General features: G+C 38.6%; 1 protein-coding gene across 4 annotated transcripts; it reads right to left on the bottom strand.

The window, feature by feature from the left end:
* On the bottom strand, positions 1-27438 carry SPPL2A (signal peptide peptidase like 2A). 4 transcript variants are annotated; one of them, XM_015639207.3, is made up of 17 exons: positions 27212-27438; positions 23339-23458; positions 21949-22131; positions 21078-21167; positions 17650-17783; positions 15497-15648; positions 14649-14745; positions 13257-13358; positions 12577-12658; positions 12244-12318; positions 11553-11609; positions 11342-11395; positions 10804-10903; positions 9893-9970; positions 9400-9560; positions 7257-7290; positions 1-2715 (listed from the first exon to the last, which is right to left on the bottom strand). In XM_015639207.3, exons 1-17 carry the CDS (start codon positions 27263-27265, stop codon positions 2684-2686), a joined length of 1605 nt encoding a protein of 534 aa, XP_015494693.1. In that variant the 5' UTR covers positions 27266-27438; the 3' UTR covers positions 1-2683. The 4 variants fall into 4 exon arrangements, with proteins under 4 accessions (XP_015494693.1, XP_015494692.1, XP_015494695.1 ...); XM_015639206.3 differs by lacking the exon at positions 7257-7290; XM_015639209.3 differs by lacking the exon at positions 11342-11395.

Below are 27438 nucleotides of genomic sequence, written 5' to 3'. Positions count from 1 at the left end.
TCAACTATTTTTTCCAAGTAACATTTATTAATAACATTTTTAAGGTGATAACTTAAGAGTCATAAGGAAGGGGGCTGTTGTCAGTAAACATACAATGAAAAGGTAGTAAGATTTTTTCTACTGAAGTATGACTAGCAAGGCTTTCAACAGTGTTTAGCCCAACCAAATTTAATATTAAAACCATTCAAAATTGCTAGAAGTGTTGCAATCAGTTCTATTGAACTTATAAAACCTCATTTCAGTAGTCAATACTAACCTACTATTGATATAAAATTTTAAACTCCATTCATAATTTTTGTAAACAAAGCACCTAAGCATTTGAAAGAAAAACAAGTTAGTTTACATCCCACTAAACGGCAGCACATGTGTGAAACCTCAGGCATGATCAAGCATGGAGCATTATTAGGCACAGAACAAGACAGAGCTTCCACAGCCAGCTGCTGAATACACTTATGTTGCCAAAGATCTTTTTTATTTATACTAATTCTGTTATTACTTATAGCTGAAAATTTAATAAATCCTCCATGTGAAAGATTTCAAAGAGACAAAGAAGTCATCTTACATAGGTTTGTGAAGCTTCTGAGTGCTTTCACTTGTACATGATTTAGAATGAGTTATGACTTCTTTATCTGCTTCAGGAATTTTTAGAAACTTCTCCAGAACCACTGAACTTTGGCAGATACTGGGCTTGTCAAAGAGCATAACACATCAGAAGACACATTTTCAGTCTGCTATTAAAACACTGAGGTATGCTGTAATTTATTATGAAATGCCAGTTAAATAAAACAGAAGATGACCACTGTATTCTGAGGCTGTCAATTCAAGCTCGAGTCAAGTGGGGGGGGAACTACTAACATACAAAAACTGCTTGTTATTTCTGTTTTCTTAGGGAAGCTGCAAACAAGGTGAGTTATCTTACCCGTATCAACTGGCACCACGCTCAATCACTGTGAATGGCAACAACTGATATCCAGGCTGTAGGTCTGTCTGCTCCTGACTCTTGCAAACAAAAGTTTAAACTTGATATAAATTAGGTAAATTTCCAGAAAGCCTTTGTTAACTGCCAATACAGATTTTCAACTGTCTTAATGAACATACTTCCAAAGTAAATCTAGCTAAACTAGATTTAATCAGGGTAATTTTTTTCTGAGCTGACATGCCCCAAACTGACTACAAATGTCTAGAGGTGACCTTCAAACAAAGGAGGCACTTGCACAAGGCACTGCAGGAAAGCCTCCATAGTCACTGCCCTGCATGTGCTTACTCAGTTGTTTTCTCCAGGGTTCTTGAACTTGTACTTGCTATAGGAATGACATTCATTTAAAGAACAGGAAAAATGTTTTAACAACTACCTGACATTAGCACTAAGTGAACTCGGTGGTCTCCCCTTGTTGCCTTCTCCAGTTTTCTTTGGTGTCAAGTGTTAGCATTACAGCTATACAAGTTTTCTATGCCTAATCCCCCTCAATTTGCAGTTTCCTGAAAAAAGAACAGGTGTCAAACAAACTCAAACTCTTCTAAATGCAAACTAATGATTTAAACTATTTATCCTTTTTCCAAGTCTTTAAAAGCAAAAACAAATTAAGATTAAACAAGTTAAACACATGCATTTGCCTTAGCTAACACAGGTACTACTAGCACTATTCAAACCTGTTTTGTCTATCAATTGCAAAGAATTTTCAAAAATACTTCAAAAAAAGGTATGGTGCAGATGCAAAAGGTAAAAAAAACAACAAAAAAAATCTGTCCTGTCTTCCCCCACCCCTCTGAATTGATCCACAGCCAAATGAAGACCACAAATACACATCTACTCTCAACAGGTGAGAGAACCAGGCCAGTGTTAACATTTTATCCCATCCCTTAAAATAGCACTCACTGAGCAAAAAACCTCTTGCTTTTCACACCATCTTGCCTGTCAACTATTCCAGGAGCTGTACAGAAGTTTTCAGGACAACGTGTAAGTACCTCCCCTCTTTTATTATTTTTAAATGTTTGGAAATTTATATAATCCAAAGACTTGCATCAAATCTTAACAATTTTAACAATTAAGGCATAAGCCAGTGATAAATGAGGGGAGTGGGGAGGAAGAGCTTACAACCCCACACTCAATTTCCCCTGTTATTTATTTTATGGCTCACAATGTACATTGACATACACACTTTTTATTGAATTACTTGTAATGGAACTATAGTCACATCCTTCAGTTGCTATAGTTACATCACATCCAACTTTGCATTCAAAATCTGCAAAGAAATCATATGAAGGGTACTTTATTTTTTTCCAAAGAGACCTGATTTTTTTTAATCAAAACTTTTAAGGAACATTTCACTTAAGCTGATATGGGCAAGCAAATTTTATAAAAATATACTGTATAGAAACACAGTTGGAAAATTGCATAGAAAATATCCTTTTATTTAAATCGAAATAAGGCACGGTTTTACTAGCTATGGTTTGGCTGTAAAAATGTGACTATTTTGATTACTTTTATGTTATTAACAGTATTTTCCATAAAAATATAGGTGCAGGAATAAAAAACCCTTTTATACAGAGTGGGAAACACTCTATTGTAAAATTTCACCAAATTTACTGTAATTCAGCTGTCAAAAATTCAAATGCTATTTTAAATCAGGATCCCACATATTATTGTCCTCCGGGCTGTTCAGTGGCTGATGCTGTGCTTTCTTCATTTCCTGTGTAATCCAGGTGTTCCATCATCTAAAAAAGGAGGGAAAAAAAAAAGGGAAAAGGGATGGCTCTTTATAAAGAAATACTGCTTTACCCCATTGATCTAAAGTATTTGTTAGCTAAGAGAAATATAATTAAACAAGTGTTAGAGTGCATTTTAGCAGTGTACGTTTAACAGATCCTCTATAGGTCAGAAAAAATATTTAAGCCAAATAATCAAAGCTCTATTAGCTAATGCTTTCTACTACAAAAAAATTCTCCAACCAAGGACCCGAGTCCTCTACAAGAAAATAAACTCAGCAGTATCTCAATTATTAAATACAGAGAACCAAAAACAATTGGGCTTACACAAATTTTTCAAAAATACAGCTTGCACAACTGGAAGCAGACTCTAGGATCTTACCTGACATTTACTGGTAGCAAGCAATAGCTTGCAAATTTTCTCTTACCATGGCTGTAAAGGCTACCTATATTACAGTTAGTCAAAACTAACTGTAGTGATCACATATCTTTGTAAATTTTCCTTTTATTTTAAAAAGGATAAAGGAAATGGAACTGCATAGTCCTGCAACAGGACAGAATCCAAACCAGGTTATTATAGAGACTGATTGTAGCTGGCATTGATGTAACTGATTAGATTGCCTGAAATAACTCAAGACAAATTTGTAGTTGTCCTGACTACAAAGCAGCCTGTTTCCCTATCCACTATTGTATTGCTGGAGGTAATGAAGGCTCTGCCTCTGGGACAAGGCATTGGATGCATTACAGAAGTAATACACACGCTTGTTAGTGTGACAAACTGAGACCATCAGTTTGAGGGCTTCAGAACTAACTAACAAGAGGCCGAGAACTGGACAGTTTGGGTAGCTGACAGCCAGAGACAGAAGACACAGAAATAGTACAACTAATGCTGAAAAAACAAAATGTGCCAAGGAGCTCATATGCCCAGAGTAGCAGGATTATTAGGACAAGAGATAATGTTTTAAGCATCAAAAGGTGGAAAAGCCTACTTATGTTCTTTCATAGTGGCATATCCTGCCTGTCTTTCTGTGTAACAGCTGCTCACTGTATGGGTTCTGATCTAGGCTGGGCAAATTTCCATACAATTATTTTCTTGTCTTACAAGCACCTGCTCAGAATCCTTGCCAGGACAAAGCCAGGCTCTGAGACTGCTGTGTTGTACACGCTTTAACGTGGTGTAATTCTGTGTACAGGGTAAAAAGACTTGTTCAATTAACTTTTCTATTCTTTAGTTATGACCCAGCTCTGTGCCATTCCTTCTTTTATGCCACCAGAATTGTTTCACTGAAAGTACACAAACATACCTTATCAAAAGCACTTTTGCTTAAACAAGCTGTTTCACAGTCAAGCCACACCAGCATGCTGTGCAGTAACCCAGATGACAATTCCAAAAAACAAGTCAGTGGGATTTGGGTAAGGTTTAGGAGAGCCCAGTGGCCACAGTATCAATCTGACTAAGACCAGAAAAGATCTTTTACAACCCTCCCTTCATGTGCCAGAACCATAGCAGTAAGAACTAAGGCAGGCACCAGTCTTGCCTTGCCCCTTGCCAATAGACTTCAGGACTGAGTTAAGAGCAGCAGCACACTCAGCCCAGTAGTGAATACCCAGCTCTTGTGCTAATGACAATCTTGCATTTATTTCAGTATATCCAGAATTTTCCTCTAAACTGCAACCAAAAATCCACATCAAAAGTCACCAAAAGCGAAACACTCCCTACAATTACAGAACTCAAACCATCCCTTTGAATGAGGATTAAAGTATTCGTTTCCAGGATAAAACAAGAACAACCTTCTCCCAAAGTACCATATTACATCGAGTCATGCCATATCTCCTCCTCCAACCTAGGGAGAATCATCTAATAACTGGCATAGAGAAAGTAATTTTGCTAAGCATTTTTGCACAGTCCTTTCCTATTAAATTGACAAAATGCTTCTAGAAATAGAGTTAAAATTATTTCCAATAATTCAGTGTATTCCAAAGTCAAAAGATTCTTCTGGTAATCTAAGAAGCAAAAGTGTCTGGTAACACTAAGAAGCAAAAAATATACTTTCTTTTGTATAAATGCTGGAGACAGCACCTATATTTAAATTTTAAAGTCTCCACTTAATAATCAGATTTTGAAGTTAACTTTAGAACCAAACGCCTTGTAAAACTCTAAGGGTGTTGGAGGGACGGGAGAGTGTTTATATAAATGTTTCAAGGCTAAAAAAGCCACACCACCCCATTTTTAATTTTTCCTCCACACAGAAGGATAGCCCACAACTTAAAGCTGGGGACAGCAGGTGCCACTCTAAAAGTACAAGATGGCATTTAAGCAGCTTTGTCCACACTGTGGGTTCTCTTGGGACAACCCCTTCCTCAAAGCCTCAGCAGAAGCTGCAGGAATCTTTATGATAACCGCTGCAAGAGGAAGGCACCTTGCTACAATCCCAGACAAAGTTGTTAATTTAAGCTAAGAAGGAGGCAAAGCTAATCTGACTGTACATCATGGAGAGCTCACAAACATTTCTGAAGTGGAAGAGACTTAGAAGCTTTGCTCTCACATCTGATTTTCTGACAGTTTTTAAGGGGGAGGTGTTAGGACAACTTTGTAAGTAAAACATTTCTGTTTAACCTATCTACTAACATGGTGAGCTATTAAGAACTAAAACCAGCAAACTCACCCCCCAAAAAACACTTCCACAGAGCCAAACCAGGAATGGCAGTACAAATCTCTCCCTGTAAGAGCACGTAGTACCTATCCACGCAGTTGCTTGCAAGATTCAAGGCAATAATCTTGCATTCATGAAATTCTTAACAACTCCCAGTTATGATGGATTCAAGTCTCTAAAAATGTGATTATAAAACTTACTAAACAGCAGGTGCATGCTGTGTAACATGCCAGTGACGAATCTGTTGATTTATTATTTCAAAGAGAGATAAGAAGCGCTAAACACTTCAAACTGACAAACTCCAACAAGCTGCAAGACTACTCCATGTAGAAGACTTAAGTTGCATTAGGCCACTAGATTTTCCATGATTTTGCTAAAATTATTTCATAGATTATACTGATACAAAAACAAGTATTCTAAAATTAAATTAATTACTGGAAAATAAGTATGAAATTAGTTTATAATTAAGGCATCTATGAGGAGTATAAGCAATCCAGAAACTTAGATAAACCTTTATTTTACACTTCATACTAGCAATACTGGCCAGTAAGGTGGCAGGAAAATAAGTACATTATTCTTCCAAGAAATCTCTGCAGTTCAGTGAATAGTTAAAATGTTTTCTGTGCAGCAACTCATTATAGCTCAAGACTACACCATAAAAAAGCCACACAGAGCATAACAAGAATTTAAGACTGCATCATTATGCAGAAACAGAAATTACCTCAGCTATGAATTATGGGACCTCAGAGCTATCTTAGGGAGTTGAGCATTTGTCATATGTATAAAGCAGAAACTAAAAAAGTGATTTTAACAAACCTATCCAAGAACTCAAGTGCACACAGCAGGACAGAAGAATTGTAAGTTATAAAAATAGCTTGGCCATATGCTTTTAATTCACACTCAACCCCTCCCACTTCCTAATATCATCTTTGGTTTATATCTAATTTCTTCATTATTAAAGCTTGTTAATGAGACTTAAATTGTTGAAGTACTCTTTCTTAGAAGAAAGGAGCTAATGAGAAAAGTATTTTTAATTTGAGAATTTAAGACACAGGCAGACAGAATTCACCATTCCAAATTGCCTTCAAAGCAGACACCCTATATTTTATAAATACACATGTAACTCCCACAACTATAATTCAAGATTATATTTAAATGCTTAAATTCCATGAGAAGCTGAAATTTGAAAGCTTGCACTGCTCTCTGCAAGCTGTGTGGACAGCAAAAATAAATGCCATCAGTGTTAGCTGTCAGGAACTGCTGCCAAGAAAGGCCAAACCTCGCTGCAGTCCAGAAGTGGTGCAGCAGTGAGGTGACAAGGTCCCAGTCCCTGCTCCCCAGCCCAGTGCAAGCAGTGCAGACAGGACAGGATGAACATTGTGGAGCAGGACGATGACAGAAGGGCTGCAGACATGATTACTAAAGGCAAATTTATAATGCCCACCATTGCAACAGAAGTTACAAACAACAAAGTTGTTGTTCAGCACTAAGCAGGTTTCCACATCTATACAGTGACAGAAAAATCAGGTGAAGGACTGCAATATAGGTGACAGAAGAGGAACTAACACCAACTGCAAATACCTGAAGACAGTCCTATGGTTTGGGAAGTTAGAGAGCAGAGAAGCATACAAAACCTGCCTTTAGCTTAGGAATCACAGCTTCATTGATACTTAATGTTTTCCTGCACTCTTAAAAAATGAAAAACCCAAAAGAGCTAAGGGTGAATACAGATTGCTATCTCGTCTTTAGTTCCACCTTCTTCTATTGAGTAATTAATACAAAATTAAGAGGCAGATGCAGAAAAGACTGGAAAGATTAAGCAGAAGGGAAAAAAGGAGAAAAAAGAAACTGTAAGATGATTACTAAAGTTGCATTAAAAGAAGGCCATAATCACACCTTGTAGCAAAGGCGTCCTGGAGGAGTCCGATACCTAAATAAAATTCATTCCATTATTAAAATCATACACAACAAAACCAACAAAAAAACCCAGAAAAAACCCCAAACTCCAAAAAGGTAACTAATGGACTATTATTATGAAGTTAGTCACCTGATGCACTGTACATGTTCTTCTCCCCTACTCTTAGGACACTGCTCTAGCAACTCTTCAAGGTTTTTCTGTTCCCATGAGGGCAAAGCAAACCTCTACACAAGTCTGGCCACCCTTGTCAATGGGGCAGCTCTGCCTGAGCCTCAATCACTGATGTAGCAAAAACCTATCTTCTGACACCTCTGCATATCCTTCCTCCTCCGAGTGAGCACTGAAAGCTGGAGATTTCAACCCTAGAGCTGTGTGGGTTAGGGTTTGGGGTTTTATTTATTTGCTTGGATTTTTTTGCATGTTTGCAAGTTCAGTAAGAACAGTTCAAAATACAATTTTAGATAAGGACAATACATGAGAAAGATCAACCCTGCATCATTTCAAGAGTGCAATTCGAATAACACTCTGTGAACAAAAAATTAATATAAAAATATTCTTCAGAAAGTTATAGAAAAATAGAAGTTAGTAAAGTTACACAGAGCTCAACTGCACGGTCAATTACAGACAAGTCTAACTCAGGGATGGTGGAGTGGGGGTTGAAATCAACATTTTAAATTGTGCTAGAAATGAAGTCATCTGACTCAAAACAAGCTGAAGTTCAGAGTAGTTTTAATCCTTCACAAAACCAATTGAAAGGACATTAAATAACTACTATGGCAACATAATTCTTTCAAGTATGAGTTTTGCTACAAGAAGTGCAAGAAATTTTTTGTCGCTAAGGAGACCTGCCAAATTTACTTAGGCCAATCTTACTCAGAACTTAGGTGAGGAAATTAAATTGCAAAGTGTTTTCCCCACAACAAACCCAGAGTTACAGGGCTTCATAAATGCGACCTTGTTTATTTTAAAAGAGCAAACAGCCACCATTTGATATATAAATGCACAGTAAGCCAAATTAATTCTGACCTACAGAGAGACATTTTTATTCACTGGACCTATGAGAGGAGGTGTTGATTTTGTAAACAAAAAGACAGGGTATTTAGTTAAAGCTGAAAATCTCCTGAGTAATTTCACACCTAAGCCAACCTCCAGTTCAAGCAGATGTAGTTATTAAACCAACAAAAGGTAGCATTTTGCTAGTGATACTATAGGAGCTGGTGCCTGTGGTTTTATCTTTACAAGAGTTACTCTTCACTTCCACTGACCCACTTAAACTTTCCAATCCAGAAACTGAAAAAGCAGGAGCTGCTTCTGTCCACCATGAATTTGACACCCACCTTCCCCCCGAACAGACTATCCAAGCTCCAAGTTTAACATGACCTAGGTAGAGATGATGGTGCTTCAATTCAAATATTGAACTTAGGTCTCAAACAAAACACAGAGTAATCTTTAGATTGCTCTGTCTTATGATAAATTCCAGCTCCCAAGGGCTACTGGCACACCCAGTTACTACAGCAAGTCACATCAGGGGAAATATGCACGTGTCAGCAAGTGGGATTTTAAGAACTGCAATTCCTGGATAGTCACACATAACCAAGGAGGAAATAAAGAATATCCAAGACAGTGTGCTATGATTGGAAGCAGTTACACAACCCAACTATTTTGTTCCTGAATGCTCCATACAATCCTTATGATGTAGGCCATTGGTGATGCATGGAAAGTTTCTAAAGCTCTAGGTGATCACCTGTTTTTTGGAACTGTCTCTAATATAGAACTAGCACAGTTTGGAGTCTGCATGCTTAGTTCAGTGACTCATGTTATACCACATCAAGATGATAGATGAGGAATGTTAAAATACAAGAAAACATTTGAAGTAGATAGAACAAATTACTTTCCTTCCCTGAGTACTGAACCAGCTATTTCATCTCCCTTGAGTTTTGTTCCACCACGTCAACTACTCGACTAACATTTTCTAAGATTAAAGACAACTTTTCCTTATTAATTTCAGAAGATCTCAGGAAAACTTGCAAAAACTGGATTGCAGGTGATCTATCACCAAGTTTGTAGAGAAGCATATACTGAAAGGAATTAACAACAGATTACTCAAGGCTTCCAGCCTACCTGGTAATTGCTTCCTTTCCAAAACTTCTTCATCTCTTTGCGCCTCCAGGCAACAAGGGAGCTTGTGATGAGTGTACATGGTACAAGATACAGAAGGGCAGGCTGCCCCATCTTCATCAGTGCCAAAACAATGAAAGTCAGCACCATGCCAACGGCATAAGCTATTAAAAGACATTCATACATACACAATCAAGAACAGGAGAATTTTTAGATTAGGTCAATCAATTAGTAAGATAGAATTTCTTTTTAAGCAATATTTTCCTTGTTAATATAACTTTAGAAGAGAAACAATAGGCTGCCCTATATTTGCAAGATTTCTTAAAGCAACACACTAACATAAAGAATAGTCACCTTAAGTATAAGTAAGCACACTAAAAAGAGTTCCTAAAGAGATTCTGGACAACATTGAACCTTACCTGACGAAAACCATCTAGATCTGCCATTTTAAAAAAGCTATCATGAAGATCAACCATGCTGAAATAACACAATTTACCTATTGTGCAGGAAATGTAGTATACAGAAGATGATCTTGCTTGAACATCAAATCTTCTACAATAGGCAACCAGAAGTCCTTGAAGGGAAAAAAAAATTAAAAATGGAAAAGGATTAATGAAATGTTTAGTCATGATTTTTTTTCTTCCCAATTTTCCAAATGAAAGCAGCATAAAGAATTTATAGAAAAGCTTCCCATTATGGTATTTTATCTCCTTTCAGTATTTTTTCTGTAAAGGCAAGAACCAGTCTAAGAAATCCTACAGAAAGTCTAGAAAATCAAAACCATAATAGAAATATGAGCCAAGCAAGCTTGGAATTAGAGGTTTGGGGTTTTCAAGCAACCTAATTACATTGTGCTATTTTCAGCTCTCTAATACAGAAGTGTAACAACCTATTTTTAATACTTTTCTTCAATAGGATTCTCATACTCTTAACATTCAGCAATTTTTGCCTGCACATGCTTGATTAAAGTAATTTGCTCAAGACTCCAATTATAGCCAAATTCAGCTCTTCTGAGAAAGATGGAAAAACTTGGCAAAACATTTTACATTACCTCACCTCTAATTACATAGTTTAGAATATGAAAATCCTACGAAGTCACAGAATATTTGCTTTCTGTGAAACTTTAATGAAATTTAGTTAATCCTGACAACTAGATTTACCTATGGGACTTGTATTTACTCTATCCAGTACAACAGAAAATAAAAAACCTTTCACTATTTAAGTGTCCTGTAACATATTGAGATTTCTTCTTCCACTCTGACTTTTGTTGTATTTTGCACTGACTGATCAAGGCAAACTCCTGCATTTGATTTAGTAATTACCCTGTGAATAAATTCCACGAGTCAGCTGAGATTAAAACTCAAAATATTTATTCATAAGTTACAGTTACCAAAAATATTTGCTCACCTGGGACAATAATGTCTCCAAAACCCAACAATGAAAAGGGCAAGTCACAGAGTGTTGATGCAGAGTGTTCAAGTCTAGGCACTCTAATAACCACGGGTAACTGGAAAACATTATTTCAGAAGCCACATAAATCTCACCTAAAGCATTCTGGTGTTCTGGATTTTTTTTGGTTGCTTGAGTTAATAAACAGTTTAAGTATAATTAATTTATCATTAATGCAGACTTCAAAATAGGTAGAACCTGAAGTAAAAACCAGAAACCAACATAGAAAGTAGATAAAGCTTAAGGCAACTGGTAAGCTGGAATTTCAGATTTACAAATAATATACACACACACACACACAAAAAAAAAAAAAAGTTAAAACAATATTTAACCATGTAAAGGGAGTAACAAATCGGGATTATTAACCTAACTATAGAATACTGATCAATGATATCCAGGTCCTAAAGAGAAATTTGGACAGTAAGGTTTTCCCCAAAAGAACAGTCTTTTCAGAGGAAATAATTTAAAAATCCAGTATCTGAAATACAATCCTTACTTTCTCATGGGGAGCTGAGCGTTCAGTAGGGACTTCCACCAAGTTTCCATCACTCTAGGATCAAACCCAAGTCAACAGGCATTTAATACTTATAAGAAAATAGCAGAAGCTGGCTATATTTTGTGAGAAAGTTATGCCGAAAAGCACACTATGAATTAGCTACACAGAGTCAGTACTTTAATGCTGCACATATCACAATGACTGTTCATACCTTTTCACTGTTTCCAAAAGGACCAGCTGCAACTTCAACCATTATACTTGCCCCATTCTGAAATTTAAGTTATTTTTCAAAAGTTAGTGGTTTAATGAACCAGAACTTTCATACTACATTTATAGAAATTGCTTGTACCTCCACTTACAATTCGGGATTGGAAAAATCCTGAATATCAAAGGGAATGCCCCGGTATTGTACAGTATTATACTGCTTTGTTTGGCAATAAAAACATGTAGTCCAGCCTAAAATGATGTTAAAAAACCCCGAACAACAAGTCCACTAGATGTAGCTGGAATTTTAGATAAAAACATGTCAGCTTTTTCTGCCATGAGCTTTCTGCTTCAAAATTAAAGCAGGTTAAACTTGCACACAGTTCATACCACAACTGCAAACGATCACTGCAGAAAGTACTAGAGCATATTCCAATAAATGGCTCTTTAAAAAAAAGAAGGGAAAAAACTGGAGGGCAGTAACTTCTCATGATCACACTATCCCTCACACTAACTGGAGATGGTTTACTTTTAACCGTGTGATTGCCATAAAAATTTAGGCCATTGTTGTCTTACATGAGGAAAAATGGAAATCAGCTTTTCCACCTTGAGAATACTGCAAACACTGACCTGTTAAACAAAAAATACTCTCCCAATGACCAGACATTTTTGTTCTTACAATGAATTCACAGACATACCTTTGTGATAAATGGTGTTATGAAGACAAAAAACACATCATATAGAAGGAGGAGGCCTAGAAGTATTACACAGGACTGGCAAAAAAAATGAGAAGAAAATATTACTGTGGGTTTTCAAGTATCACACAGCTAGATTCTGGTACCATTACTGAAACATGTTTTAATCTGGCATAACATTAAAAACCAGATTAGTTTCTTTTAATAATTATTAAAAATGGTAAAGATTAAGTTTTTTAATATATATCTTTTGCATATTGAAAACCTACTTCCTGACTGTAAACTTGCAGATTCGTGGCAGAAAAGTATTATCTTAAGGTAAGCAACTTACAGTACCTTGAAGTTGGGCATTTTCAGTGTTTTAATGAAGTTTAGGCAGAAAGCAACTCCCAAAATATCTTGCAAAATCCAAGCCCACCTACAAAAAAAAACCCAAAACATTTTTACAGGTTGTTCAAACTGCTGCTGAAATTGAAATTTTTCTGGAAATAGCAAGGAGAATTTCTCAGAAAGCAAGAAAAAAAATTTCAGGATTACTGCTACCAAAACCACGAAAGTCCTAGTTTCAAGATGTTCAATTAATGCCAGCCTCTGATCATAAATAGGTAATTGTGCTGGCAATGCCTGGCATAGAGTTCATTTTCTTCACAATAGCTGGCATGTTTTGGATTTGTGCTGGAAATGGTGTTGATAACACAAGGATGTTGTAGTTACTGCTGAGCAGAGCTATTCCCTATGCTATTCTGCACCTCTTTTCTTCTGTGGCAACCATTAGCAATCAAGCTAGTTCTTCCTCATCTTCATAGTTTTTTGTAATTTCATATTACCATACAGCTCATTTGCATTGCTTTGTTCTCTATTACTCCCATGCTTGTTAAGCTTCAAAATACTTTCATGATTTTTTTAAATTGGCACTGGAGTTTAGAAGCATGTTGTGCTCCAGGATTAGCTGTATGATGGGAAGTTCATTAACACCAATTACTCACTCTACTCTTAAGTCAGAATGCACCACTTACCTATCTTCATTTCGAAATACTGCCCAGACAACAGCTGCTGCTATGCAGAATATAGCAAGAAAAATAAGCCTCACTTCAATGGTTTTGTTGGAACATGTAATCCTAAAAGAAAATAATTAAATTAAAAGAGAAAGCCTGCAACAGCCAAGACACACACCTGTGCTATCACACATCCTTAAGCTGACAAGGTGTTGTGAACCCAGGAGTTGCTCTTTTGCCTGTCTATTCTGTACAGATTCAGGTGGCATTGTGTTTACAACTGCAGTACCTCTCTGGGCTGCACTAAAAACCAGGCTTGGATGGCCTGTCCTCAGTCTAGCAAACACATCCAGGGAAGGCAGCAAGCAAATGAGTTGGTTTAATCCATTTCTGTCATGCAACAATTACACTGAGCTACATCAGTAAGCCATGTCAGAATTGCACAAAATGGTAGTGGTGAGAAAAATCAATTTTAGGACACTTAATACAAGATTAAAAATGAAGTAACCATGTATTGCAAAATTGTGAGCCCATATCCATTTCTACCACATACTCAATTTTCTGTGATAGTTTTTGAACTGACAACTGACAGAAGTAATGCCTCTCCTGCAGCTGACACAAAACCTGCTCTTTTCTACTTGATTACTACCTTTGATGGGTTACTGGATCACCTGACATGAATGTCCTACACTAAGCAACATGCAAATCACATGATTCACATGCAGTTCATAGGCATTGTTCTTTTGGGGAAAAAACATGTGTTGCATTAAACATTCAGTAAAAAAGTGAAAATGCAGGGAAGGAAAACAGGGACACTCCCATACACCCTAAAACAAGCAGGATATTTAACTCAGAGTGGTAAGAAGCACCTATGTGTGCACAGGTAACAAACCACCTAAGTGAAGACTGCAACTACAACCTTCTAACATGGGTGACACGAGCAATGTCTCATCCATGCTGAAAGTTAAAAATTGGCAGGTACAGTACAGGTTAAGAAGAGGGAAAAACTCTTCTGCTGCCTATAGCAGTACTTGCTCCAAACAGCATCAAATGTGCAGGATTCTCCCCTTACAGAGTTCCTTGAGGAAGAAAATAAGCACATATGACGGACAACCAGAATTTGGTAAAACCAAGCTCAGACAGCCAAGAGAGCTTTCAAATTTTATTACAGAATGCTTTAAAATAAAGGTAATGCAGCAAATTTACAACTATTTTAACTGTTGATTATGCTACAGATACCTTTAATATTTATTAAAGCAGCCTGTAATTTTCTTTTGTAACTATCCCACACATTAAAACCATACAGAAAATAATTTGTCAGACTGTTCTAGTATTTTCATGCTGCCTTGAGTAGCAACCAGGAACTACCCAGAGGAAGCCTGTCATTTTTAGTAAGTGAAAGGTGCACAGTACCTGCACTGCCCAAATGGGATTTCCCCTATTAATGCTGCAAGACAGTTGTACAGACTCATCGCAGATGCCAGGCAGAAGACTGATATTATAACATAAACTAAATAAAAACAATGAAGACAGGAATCAGTGACAAAAAATAGAAAACAGCAAATAAAAACAATAACATGCATTCGATATTTTGTGTTCAAGAGGTGTCTGGACTGGCACTGGGTGATGAGGTTTAAGGGTTACAATGACAGTACTGAGAAGACAATTGGAATGGATGATCTTGAATGTCTCTTTCAGCCTTGAGGATTCTGTGATTCGTGACATAAACTGTTTATAGTTACAGGAGTGCTCAACAGTCATTGGAGATCATAGTCAGCCAAGTATAGAAAATGCTGAGTTCTGAGTATCTCTGCTATGACAAAGTTCTCATCAAGCAAAAACTTGACTCAGAGATATAAAAATTGCTTTCTAGCCAAATCCTCACCAAAAAACTAAAACCAAACACCAAACTCCAACTAGCAAAACATGTTTTCATCAAGCAAACTCTAAACACTACTAGGTTGTCACTGCCATCCTCCCAAGAATGTCAACATCAATCATAAATTTTTTTTTGCTCATCATTAGTCACCTCTCCCCCACATGACTTCATTCAGAACAAGCAATCTCAAGGCAGTAAGACAGCTGAAGAAATCTCTCCTTTAAGTAGCAACTGCATCCTTTCAACCCTCAACTCATGCATGGAGAGAATAATTTGAAAAGTTACATTCATTTTAGTTTAGAAATCTAGTTTTTTAGACTTAAAACATTTTGTAAGATCATGTAGAAAAATAAGTCAAATTAGATTGTTCGTTTTTTCTTACCTAACCATTTGTAGAAGAAATAAAGTAATACCAGCATGACACAACAGATGACAACAAACAAGATAACTGTTAGAGGGGTGAAAGTAACATTTTCTTCCTTCTTCCATCGGGTTTCTCTCTCCCCAGGACTTGCTACTGCTTTCAGATTCTCACTGTTTTATGAAAACAACAAATACATTTACCTCAGATGACAGATCATGAAAACGTTCTACTATGACCAGAATTGAGGGTTATAGAACATTCAGACTGAGAAGGTTTCAGTTTAGTTCTTCATACTATTATTAGACTTAAACCCACAGAAAATGGTATGGTTATTGTTTGAATATCTCTCCATTTTTAATGAAGATATGCATTTCCAAACTAGCACAGATCACAAGGAAAAGATTAACTGCACTCCTTTCCAATGGTGTAATTGCCAGCTTTAAGGGAGCGTCCCCAACTGATCCATGTGAAGAAATGTAGTACTACACTCTTAAACTGCTTCTCAGGATGCACACACTGAGCTCTATCAGTGCATCACCTCTGACTACAAAATTTATTCGGCTAAATGTAGACAATCTGATAAATATGTCTACAATAAATCAAAATAATAGGTATTGCACACTCTTAAAACCTCATCTAGACATTAAGTGTCTGCAAAACCCATTCAATTCATGTGAGCAGAATGAAACTAGCTAAGTACTAGCTCTTTTACACCTTATAATTAGAGTAAGTGAAAGAGAGGTGGTATAATTGGGGATTTTCACTGGGAGTAAGATTTCTGTGCATACATACTCCATATTTATACTTCACCATGCAAAATAAGGAGACTTAAATTGCTGTGTTTGTTCTTTGAGCAGAGAGCTCTTCTACTCTTTAGTACAGACCTAGTGCAAATTGCCCATCAGATAGCGTGTTCCTGAGGAATCCCAGGACCTACCTACCAAATGCTGAATTCAGCACTGAAACAGCAACCTTCAAAAGAGAATAGCCCACAGGAGCAAGGCACCTTGTTAGATGAATCACCTTCTCAGAAGACATGCTTTGAATAAGCAGCTTTTTTTTAAAAAAATAAGCTTGCCCTAGATTTATGAAAGAACACTAACTAGTTTAATAACTTACATCTAGGTATTTTTAATATGGGAGACAGCACCACATTTTGTTATTTTAGCATTCTGTGCAACCACACCCTGCAGCACTGCAGGGTGAAAAAGAAGCATAATCAGATCCAACCTTTAAGAAAAGAAACACACACACCTCCCCTCCTTCTACTTCTTTAATCTCTTTTAAAAAGCTAATTTGTATAACTATGGGAAAAAGGAAACCGTTGTTATCACATACAATCCTCTCCTTGTTGTTCTGGGGAGCAAAGCACCAGAACACCACTGAGACCCTGAAGGTAGCAACACACAGTGGCCCATTTAGCATAGTTTAACCAGTTTAACCCCAGACTAGTAACAATTCTGTATGTCACTTAAAGCTGCACATCCCTCAAGGACAGTGCAGAAAGCCCCACTACCCATTGTTTCCCCTGCCTTTGCCACTTTGTTCTGGCCTGGCACTCCCTCTTCCCTCCACAGGGACTGCTGCTGCCTCCTTGTCCTTGCCCAGTCCTAGAGCTGCTCCAGCCCTGATAAAACACAAAGCTGAAACACATAAACCAGGTTGGATTTAACCTGGAGCCAGCCAGACAACCAAATTGCGTTTCCCATTGCTCCTGGTGACAGGAGTGCTGCACAACCAGCTGGGATGGAGCAGCTGCACAGATCCCTGCTGATGCAGACACTACATACAATATCTATTTACCTCCTGAATCACTGCACTTGAAAGGTGTAACTAAAACACCTAATTTCTATTGTGGATATTGGAGAATTATGATGCTAGTTACAGAGTATTTGGTAATTTGTCAAAATATTAACTCACACCTCCTCCCAAGAGCTGCATTATCCCTCAGGGACTGTTACAATCTGTGCTTAAGGTTTCTCAAAGACCACTGGTGATTTTTCAGAGGTTACAGTGCTCAAACATTTCATGACAAAGCAGCTAATTGCACTTAGATCTTCTAATTTTTTAACTACCAACCTAAAAGAAAATAATTTCTCACTGATCATAATGACAGTTTTCACAAGCTTTGCAGTGCATGTAATTTAAGCAGTTCCATTTAACAAACTTACAGTTCTGCTACTCCACTCCAGTAGCCTCCCAGTGCCACTGTAAACACAGCAATTAGGAAGATGACAACCATACTGTAGTCAAACTCTGGCAAAGGTGGTGAATACAGAGTCACATTAACTTCTTTTCCAAGCACCTGAAATACAACATACAAGCTGGTTCATAAGGAGAACAATATACGTGATTTCCTACTCGTAATCTACACAATGCTGAGAGGAAGTTTTCAACTCACTGCACAAGACATGTCATATGTCTGTCTAGCAATGCTTTCCATGCCACCTTTCAGGATGGTCAGGTTTGGAAACAAATCTATTACCAGTCCTGTGTAAATACAGAGATACCACAAGAGAAAATGGTACCTCTTTGCACTCTTTACACACTTCTGAGAAGTTGTGCCTCTAGCCCAAATGCCTCCCCAAAATAAACCTAGTGATATCAAAGACATTAGCTCTGCAGGAAAGCCCATCTAACTCAATCACCTTAAAATACAAACTCACAGATCCACTGAGGTATCAGCAGATCTGCCTCTAGCTCTCAAACCCACAAAACTCAGTTCAGATACAGACATGAGGCTTCAGACAGAACGCAGTGACAGCTCAAGGTGACAGAAAGTTATTTACCAACAGCTTCACACAAGCATGATTTGAGATGGATTCAAATGAAAAGAAAGCAATTTCAAGCTATTTAAAAAAATTTAAGACCTAAGGAAAAAAGCCAATCAGCTGAAGTACGCAGAAGAAAATCGGAGAGAACACTGAAACGTAACTGGTACTGAATTGCACAAAAATCTTGAAAGCAAAACCAAGGTGCTTCCATTTGACTGAAAGGTGAGATTTAAAAAACAAAGAAAGGATGATAATTTGACAGGAAATGGAAAGTAGTAGGGAAGACAAGTTTGCTGTTGCAGTCAAAGTCCAGACATCTAAAATAATTGTGCGGTGAGAACAGACTTCAGAGATGCAGAAAAAAAAACCAGATTTGTTTACAGTCTGCATGTGAGATAAAAGCAAGACAGAAGAACATGCCAGACAGGTTTGGCTTCAGAAAGATCAAACTGGCACTAGAAAGACTGAATGGGAAGCCCAGTAATAGAGTGGAATACATTGGCCACATATGAAGAAAGCTGAATCATTTCAACATCTAAATTTTCTAATTGCAGATAATAACCTTTCTGCAGGCTAAAGAAGTCAGAATCATTCTTTTTGCCTGAAGTTATGGAAGTTCAGAAAACAAGGAATAAAATTAAATACTAGTGAAACACTGCAGTTGTATGAAGTGGAGCATAACATTAAAGGGAAAAAAACTCTATTCAAATTACAGCATCCTCCATGTAAAAAAAAAAAACACAAACCAACCCAGAAAAAGAAACAAAAAACCCAAACAAACAACCCCAAACAACACACACACAAAAAATCCAAACAGCAACAAGAGCCAAAAAAAAGCCAAAAAGAGGCCTAAGAGACTTATACATTTTTAGTATTCAGTTCCATCATATCTTAATCCATTTTTTCCTGTAAGTTTCATAAATCTTACGAAGTATAATTCACATTAAATCTAGAGCAATTGTTTCTTTTTCTCCTATTGTTCCTCTCTTCACTAAAAACTTCCTAAATCTCAACTTCCACCACAGGGAGCACTAGAATGAAACAGAGTGCATCAGGTAACAAATCTGCAAGACAGCTATCCACTAACTAAAAGGTTTGTAACACACTGCTACTGCTCTCAAGACTCTTAACAGACCTGGCTATAATGGTGAAGGCTAGCAAAGATTAACAGATATATAACAGAGATTATTTACTTGTCAAATAAAAAGAATGCTTATATAAACTACTTGCCCTCAGAATGGTGCTGTCTCTCTCTTCTAAATAAAGGGAGGAAGCTAGAAGCTTTAAAGTGAGTTAAACAAGAAATGCAACTGTAGTAGGAAGTATACAATGGCTGCTGGACTCCAAGCAGAGCATATCATTCAAAATAGCAGCTGCCACTGACATGACAGAAAGCTTTGGCAAAGAAACGGAGGAGAACCAGGAAAGATCACTTGCAGTCTAGGCTGGTTCTCCACTACTTTTATGAAGGCAGTCTCATTATGAGACAAAAATGAATTCTTTGATTCAGCAGCAGTAAGAGACATCACCTGGCACACCACTCTACAGCAGAGGTGCTTTGGTGAGTTACTCCAGCTGTACAGAACTGATTCTAAATCACACCACTCCAAGCATAACTGGGCAATAAAAAAGAAGCACAGAGAAGATCCAGACCTAACTTGCCCTAGGTACCTTTCACGTTAATAGGGCATTCTAAAATCACTCAAGCAAGCAAACACTTATCTGACTTGAGGAAACAAATCTGAAGACAGAGGACAGCCTGAACCCAACCACAGTACTTATCAAGGCTGTGGCAGTCTGAAGACAGCACAAACCCTCAGTCATCTCAGTGCTCAGCAAGTACCTGTCTTTAATGACGACAGTAAACAACCAAAGTCCTACAAATCTAGGCAGTTTCAGTTTTCATACTTACCTAAGACAACCTTCCATGGCAGCTCTGAAGGTTAAGAGCAGAAATGGTGAAGTGAGATTGTAAATTCAACTCAAGAAACTAAGACTACACAGTGCTAGCCTCTGCTATCCCCAGAAAAACATGTGCAATGCAATTCCTGCTTAGCAAAACTATTCAACACTAAATAAAAAACCCAAAAGAACAATATAATAACAGCAGAAAAAGCCACACTGAAGAAAAACTGTTTTCTTTAAAACCCCGTGCAATGTTTTGTTATCCTAACATTCCATGCCAAGGAAAAGAAACTCCAAATACTCCCAAAACAAACTCCCCTGCTTATAAAGTGTAGGAGATACCACAACTGCTGCATTTTAACAACATGCATTTGGCATCTCACCATCAACTCACCAGCAGAAACTCAAACTACACTGCCTAACCACTCTTTAGCTGATGCTGTCACACTATACAGAGAGAGCTCATCATCTAGCAAAGGCAAAAAACCTCTGTCTTTCCTCAAGACCCAACCTGCTCAGGTGCTGCTTGCCTGAAAGCTCTGGTACCAGTAGCTACAAGCTTCTGCATTAAAGGAACAGCCCTCTCAGGCCACAGCTCTTCATGTGTGTCAGGCACCTGCACCTGTATCCAAATCTAATGGAAGAGACAGCTTATCTTGTTCAGCAGGAAACTTCTAAGGTTCCCCATCTCCAGTTAGATATTGTGTTTCCCTTTCTTAGTGTTCTAGTCAATCAATCTCTCTTGTTCACCTGATTGGGAAGACCAGTAATTCCAACACTAAATGTCCATCCTCTCTTAGGAATGAAAGCAGTATCTAAGCATATTCAAATCAGGCAGACATCCAGACCTGACCTGAAATTAATCTCTGTTCAAATACCTAAGTTTATACAACCATAACATGCTGAAGTTCTGTACTTACCAGCTGCATATCTACTATGTCATTATATCTTATAAGAGCAATTGGAAGAGTCACATCTTCAAAATCAGTCTTGTTATCTGAAATACCAGACTAAAAAAGAAAGCATAAGTGATAAGTATATTGAACCTATTTACAAAGTTTTAGATCCCTAAAAGCAGATTTTATCTTCCTACAAATAAACTGAAATTGAATTGATAAATCAAAAAGGTCATTCATCACACTTTGTAAAAGGTTAATAAAGAAAAATGTGCTTAAATCAAACCAGATGATACTACCAGGACATCTGAAATCATACAGCTCTTGTGCTTCTATCGTATGACAAAAGATAATCAAAACTGTTTTTAATTTCTACACTTCTAAAGCAAGATGAACTTTCTGTGATAATCACACAAATTTGTAAATTGTACATACACTTTGCAGCTGCAATGGAGAAGAAAAAAGCAATGAGGTATCACAAGACCTTTTTTTATTTCCAGTTTTGGATTACATTTCCTAGCTTATTTTTATCACACATGTCTAAGCCAGTATCATCTAAGTTTACAAAGAGTTCAGAAGGCACTGAAATTAGGGAATGACAAAGACAAGTATTTGGATCCAGAAACATGCCTGATGTTTCAAACAACAAAGATACAAGGAACATTTGAAAATCCAGCTCAGCTGTAGCTCCTCTGAGCTGATGTGAGCCAGCACTGCACAGCCCCTCCAGCACACAGCTCTGTGGGAAGGGTAAATGACTCGTGCTGAAATCCCACACGTGGTCAGGGTCCTCTGCTTTTGGGGCTTCTCTCAGCTAACACTGCACAAGACTGCATGGGACCAAACAGACAAGACACTATTTCAGTACAGAAGAAAATTGTTTGTTGTAACTTACCAGACTAGATTTACTGGCAATCAACAGCATTTTAGCACCCAAGCTTTGTGCAATTCTTGCTTTCTCCAAGAAAGTGCAGTTTCCTCTCATCACTACAACTGCTTTGTCTTTCATTAAGCCAGAAGGAACTTCTGCTGAGCTGCAGAGGACTGTAGAAGTCAGGTTTTCCAGAGTCCAGAAAGTCTGCAGAGAAAGAGGGAGAAAAGGTTTGTGATTAAAGTAGGAAATTTGATATTACAAACAAATTATTCCAGATGACTACATTACTATGCTCTTTACCTGGAGATATGCCAGGAAGAGGTGTAACAGAAAAAAAAATTAATTCAGGAACATAAAATCACAGCAGCAGTTTCTGGAACCTGCAATACTGAGGGACATTTATAGCAGCATAGAGCTGAAATAATCTGGCTATTTCTAAATGCAATTTCACAGAAGGAGGTATTGTAATTTAAGCATAAGAAACTGATTACACAGAAAAATCACTACTTGTAGTTCAGTGGAATCTGGTGTACACTCTGTGATATTTCCAGGCTTTACAAGCCTAAAGAGCACTGATGGATACAACATAATCAGGTCCAAAGTACAATGCTTGTTTAAAACCAGCTGTTTAGTCTAATAATGTATTACTTTACATCATCATCTCCTTAGCTGAAGATTTAATTTCATATCGACAATTATCTTGAAATGATTGTCAGTTTTCTTAATTTGGTCAAGGCATCCCAGTGGCAAAAGTGGCACAGCAAAGACATCTGGGGCAGATAAATGATTTTTACTATGCCTTACACTGAGTTAGTCTGCGAAAGAACAACAGAAGGGAAAGCAGAGTGCCTTGATCACTCCCAAACACAAAGTATCTCCTGTTTATAAGAATGCCTAAAGAATATTTACTTCTGCCTCACACCAACACATTCAGAAAATATAGCATCATAGTACATTTCATATGATCTCCTATTACATCACCTGTTTTCAAGACATTTAAACAGTACACCAAACTGATGAGCCAATATAAAAAAAAAGTTTCAGAAGTTTACCAATTTTTGTAAACAAATAAACAGAACTTTAACTCACAAATATAAAACTTAGACATAAAGATAACACCCAAAGGGAAAAAAATTAACAGGATAAAATTAATAAACACATAAAAACTGGATCTAAGCACAGAGAGAATATTCTCTTTGTAAACTCTAGAACCAAACTCTTTAAAGGATAGAAATGTTCACTATAGTTGTCTGTTTTTTGGAGTGGGCTGGGGAAGAGGACAACATGAACCAAAACGGCAAATATTCAGTATAGCATGCATTTAACTCAAAACTCCAAAGACCAGTTTTAGTTGACTCAAATTCATATTGCACTCTAGTTTTCTCAGAGGATATGTCTACAAGCTACTTACAGCATTGTCCAAGGTTTTTGGAAGAGATACCCAACTAGAATTGTAGATGATGCAGTATTCCTTGGTTACTGGAGGCACTCCACTTCCAGAGGCATGCAGGATCCCCTCATCAGCAGCTACCTGCAATAAATCACAGTTTTCTAAATTACACTAAGTTCAGAATATCAGTTATGCAAACATTCTTCTAAAAAGCTTAAGAAGAGAAAGAACTATTAGGAGAAAAGGAATTTACTCAACTCATTATTTTACATAATGACCGATTCCATGAGAGATGGGGACCATAAGAGCAGGCTGGAAAATTAGTAAGAACCTAGTTACTACATAATACTGCTAATCTTCTTTGTAAATACAGTGTATTTATGACATACACAATTCATGTCACCGAGCAGAATACCAGCAAGAAACCAATGCAAATTACTTCAGATTTTCTATCTTGTGCCTTCAAAAAAGTGTGAAATTTTACATGGAAAGCAATTAGAACAGTACATGGAAAAGAGATGAAGTTCCAGAGTTTTCCTTCCTCACAGACTCTATAATTTTCCCTACTAATAAAGTAGGGGCTTATATGTATTTCATATAGATATATATGAATCATATGACAATTCCCAAAATATTTTTGTCAAGTAACTGTAAACACAAAATGATCAACTAGTGTACCTGAAGAAGAATTTGTGTAGTCAAGGAAATACTGGTGATTCTCAAGATTAGAGTCCCTCACATAATATGCTTCCTGTTACTTACAAATAGAGATGAATTTTAAAATTTCTGATAATGTTAGGAATGTATACTTCTCTGAAAATCTTAGGAATGTATATTTCTCCCCAAGCAAAAATAATGGTCAGGTATCTAAATGGATAAATGCACAGACTAAAGATAAGATGCAGCTACAGCTATAAAGCAGTGAAAACAAATGAACATTATTTGCATCTCAAAGAAGTGTTGTGTAAAAAAAATGGAAGATGTTCTTATTACAACTCTTTGTCTTGAAACCAACCTCAACAGCAAGAAGCATCATCAGAGTAAATAAAAAAAAATTAAAAATCCTGCTGTAAATTTCAGATTTGTGTAAAAAGCCACTAACATACTAAGCTAGAAGTAGGGATGGGTATGGGGGAGAAGCCTAAACAGTTAGATACACAATGCTAAGCATTAACAGAGCTAGAGAGGCATTTCTCCTCAAGCTAGAAGATCTGTATTCTGCAGAAAGGGAGAACTGGAGAGAAAATAAAAGCATGTGACGATATTGTTTCAGAGGTTTATGTCTGCCTGGTTTGAATAGCAAAAAACCTTCTTCAGAGGAATCCATTATATTGGCCCCAGCGCACGAACATCTGCTGGGAGAACTGTGTCAAAGGGCCTGAGCACATTAACTGTTTAATACAGAACAGTTCTTCAGCTGTCAGCTGAAATAAATTGTTCCATGATTTATGATCAGCACAAAAATGATCAAGCCTTCCTCTTAAGTGCATTCATCTAGAAGTACAAACTAATGGTGAATTAAAAGCAGTAAAGACTTCAACAGGTGCAAACCCCAGAGGCTTACAGCCATTAAAAGCTCTTTCTGCTTCACCAAATAGAATTATAAGTGTTTTCTGGGTTCCAGGAAATCAAGTGTTAATGCTACACAAGCATAAATCTACCTAGAAGGAGTGATTACTTGCTTATTTGATATGCATGTTTTGTTTGGCAAGCTTCCCTTCTCTGGGGATTAATCAGGGCACACAATTCATCCTCATGAGGTGGAGGGAGGCAGGACCTGAGCATGACGTGTACCCACACCTATTCATTGCTGAGCTCCAGAGACAGCATTTAGAAGTTAAAAATTAAAAGAAATGCTACATGATGTGCCTCACTTGGAACATCCCCAGGGAAATCCTCTTGCATCCAGCTAAAGTCCTGTTACTTTCTAATCACTTCAGTATCCTTTCACAACAGACAAGGGCTACTGGTTTGGGTACGTGGCCTTGCAGTTGGCTATGTCACTGAACAAATCCTACTCTCAGCATACATACAAAGCTAACATTTCTCACCAAGCACATTTTCAACCTTATTACTTAGGAACAAGACTAAGTGTGTGATCACAAAAACATCTCTTGAAAAGATTAACCTGCTTCCCTAGGCTGATTTGCTCTGGCATAAAAGCATTTCCACATGGAGAAGAGGCATGACAGCTGTCCTTACCTAAAGGGGTATCACCATCTCCTTTCATTTCAGGTTCAGACAATTCACAATGGCCCCTCATCTCCAAACAAATTCCTTCCCATTTCTGACACATAGTCTCATCATATTTCCTTCCCTTATTACCTTCAAATTTTTTGTTGTATAATTCCTTATCTTTGATAGAGAAGAAGTCTCATTCTGTCTCTTAATCCCTAGTTTTCCAAACGTGTCCCTGTCACTGCAGGGATATAAGCCTGGGCTGACTACTGAGCTCTGGAGTGTACCAGTAACCCCACCATGCAGAATACAGAAAATCAGATGAACCACTAGACACAGAGACCAAACCAAGCCTATATCTATAATACCCACTACAACCAGTACCTAGATAAGACATATAAAAAGTCAAAGGTACAGACTAGGGAGAAGATAGTCTGCATGGAGCAAGAGACAACATAAAACCCACAAAAACGTAAAAAAGCAGGGAAAAAAAAAGCCATGAACAGAACAACCATCACATCTCTGTTCTGCCGGTGACTGTGTGACACACACAAATTGGCCCTTCTCCCTCCCTCCAGGCACAGTGACCCAGGAGAACAGAAGCCCATGCTCAGAGAGCAGCAGTGATCCTTCCCCAAACCCAACTCCCCATGCTGTTGATGTCAAGCGACTGCTCCTGAGGCAGAATAACCTGGTCCAATGCTCACCACTGCTACAACTGCATCTGTAGAGCAAAGAAGGAGGCAAGACATAGGGCCAGGAGTCTTGTAAGAGGGCAGAAGCACCTTCCCTTGTCAGCAGCAGCAAATCATTGGGTTAAAGAGCAAAATAACTCTTCAGAAAACCCCAACACACCAGTGACAGCTACGTGGGACTCAGGAAAAGCAACGGAGACAAGTTACTTCCCCCACAGGCATTCTCAAGGTAGTAACAGATTGTGCTGTGCACCTGTTGTTGAGCATATTCAATGGTGACTTCCTACACAGGCAAGAAGTATTCTGCATCCTGTCTTACCAAAACAAGATGGACTCCATTAAAACTAAGTACACAACAAAACCTCAAGAACAAAACGATTTCGTGGAACAGCATTTAATGCACGCATGCCCTTTATACTGCCTAAGCAGATTATGGAGGTTTCTGACTTCCCCATTTCACTACCCCATTGGGTACAAGGTGGTCTGGCAGATTTCCACAGCAATGTACACCTGCAGAGAGGGAGTAACTGCGAATATGTGCCATACCGAAACCAAAACTGAAGATAAACGAGGCCAAACTCAGGACACATACATACACTAGAAGCTTCCCCCTTCCCCAAATTTAACCACCAGGTTTATCCACGCAGATACCCGTGAGATTTGTTATCTCAGCTCCCAAGGCGTGACCGGAGCCGGCCCGGCCTGAGCTTCCCGGGTCCGGTGGGGGGAACCGAGAGGCCTCGCCCGAGGCGCGCCCGGGAGGCCCAATCCCCCGGGCCGCACTGCAGCCCAAGCCGCCCGGAGGCAGGGGCAGTCCAGCCCAGCCGCGGGAGACGGGAGCTGCGCGGGCCCTGCCCCCCGCGGCCGGCGAGCTCCCGGGAACGTGCCCGGGGATGAGGCGGGCGGAGGGAGCCCCTCGGCCGGCAGCGAAGGGAAGCGACAGGCAGCGCCATCCGCCAGGGCCGGCCCAGTGGCGCCGTTCGGCCCCAGCCGGCTCGGCAGCGCGGCCCCACGTCCTTACCAGCGGGAGCAGCAGGGCCCCCAGAGCGGCCCACAGCAGCCCGGCCGCCCCCATCGTCCTCCGCCGGCTGCTCGGGGAGGAGCCTCCCTGGGCTCGGGCTCCGCACGCCCCCGCGGAGCCTTTCACCGGCTCCCGGAGCGGCGCCACTTCCTCTTCCGTCCGCCGCGGCGCCGCTGCCGCCGGCCCGGTCCCGGGACGCCGCGGGCACGGCGGGCGGTGCGGCCCTC

Source organism: Parus major, chromosome 10, assembly GCF_001522545.3.
Source record: "Parus major isolate Abel chromosome 10, Parus_major1.1, whole genome shotgun sequence".
NCBI lineage: Eukaryota > Metazoa > Chordata > Aves > Passeriformes > Paridae > Parus > Parus major.
Note: the sequence above shows the minus strand (reverse complement) of the source record. Positions and strands in the feature narration are given on the sequence as shown.

Bases quoted from the DNA above. Each gene is read 5' to 3' on its own strand.
- SPPL2A (XM_015639206.3), bottom strand. From the start codon at position 27,265: ATGGGGGCGGCCGGGCTGCTGTGGGCCGCTCTGGGGGCCCTGCTGCTC. The intron at 15,649-17,649 runs GTAAGTTTGTTA...TTCATAAAACAG, and splicing joins TGGAGTGGAGTAGCAGAACT to TGAGAATCTGAAAGCAGTAG. The intron at 9,971-10,803 runs GTGAGCAAATAT...TTTCCCTTCAAG, and splicing joins TGGAGACATTATTGTCCCAG to GACTTCTGGTTGCCTATTGT.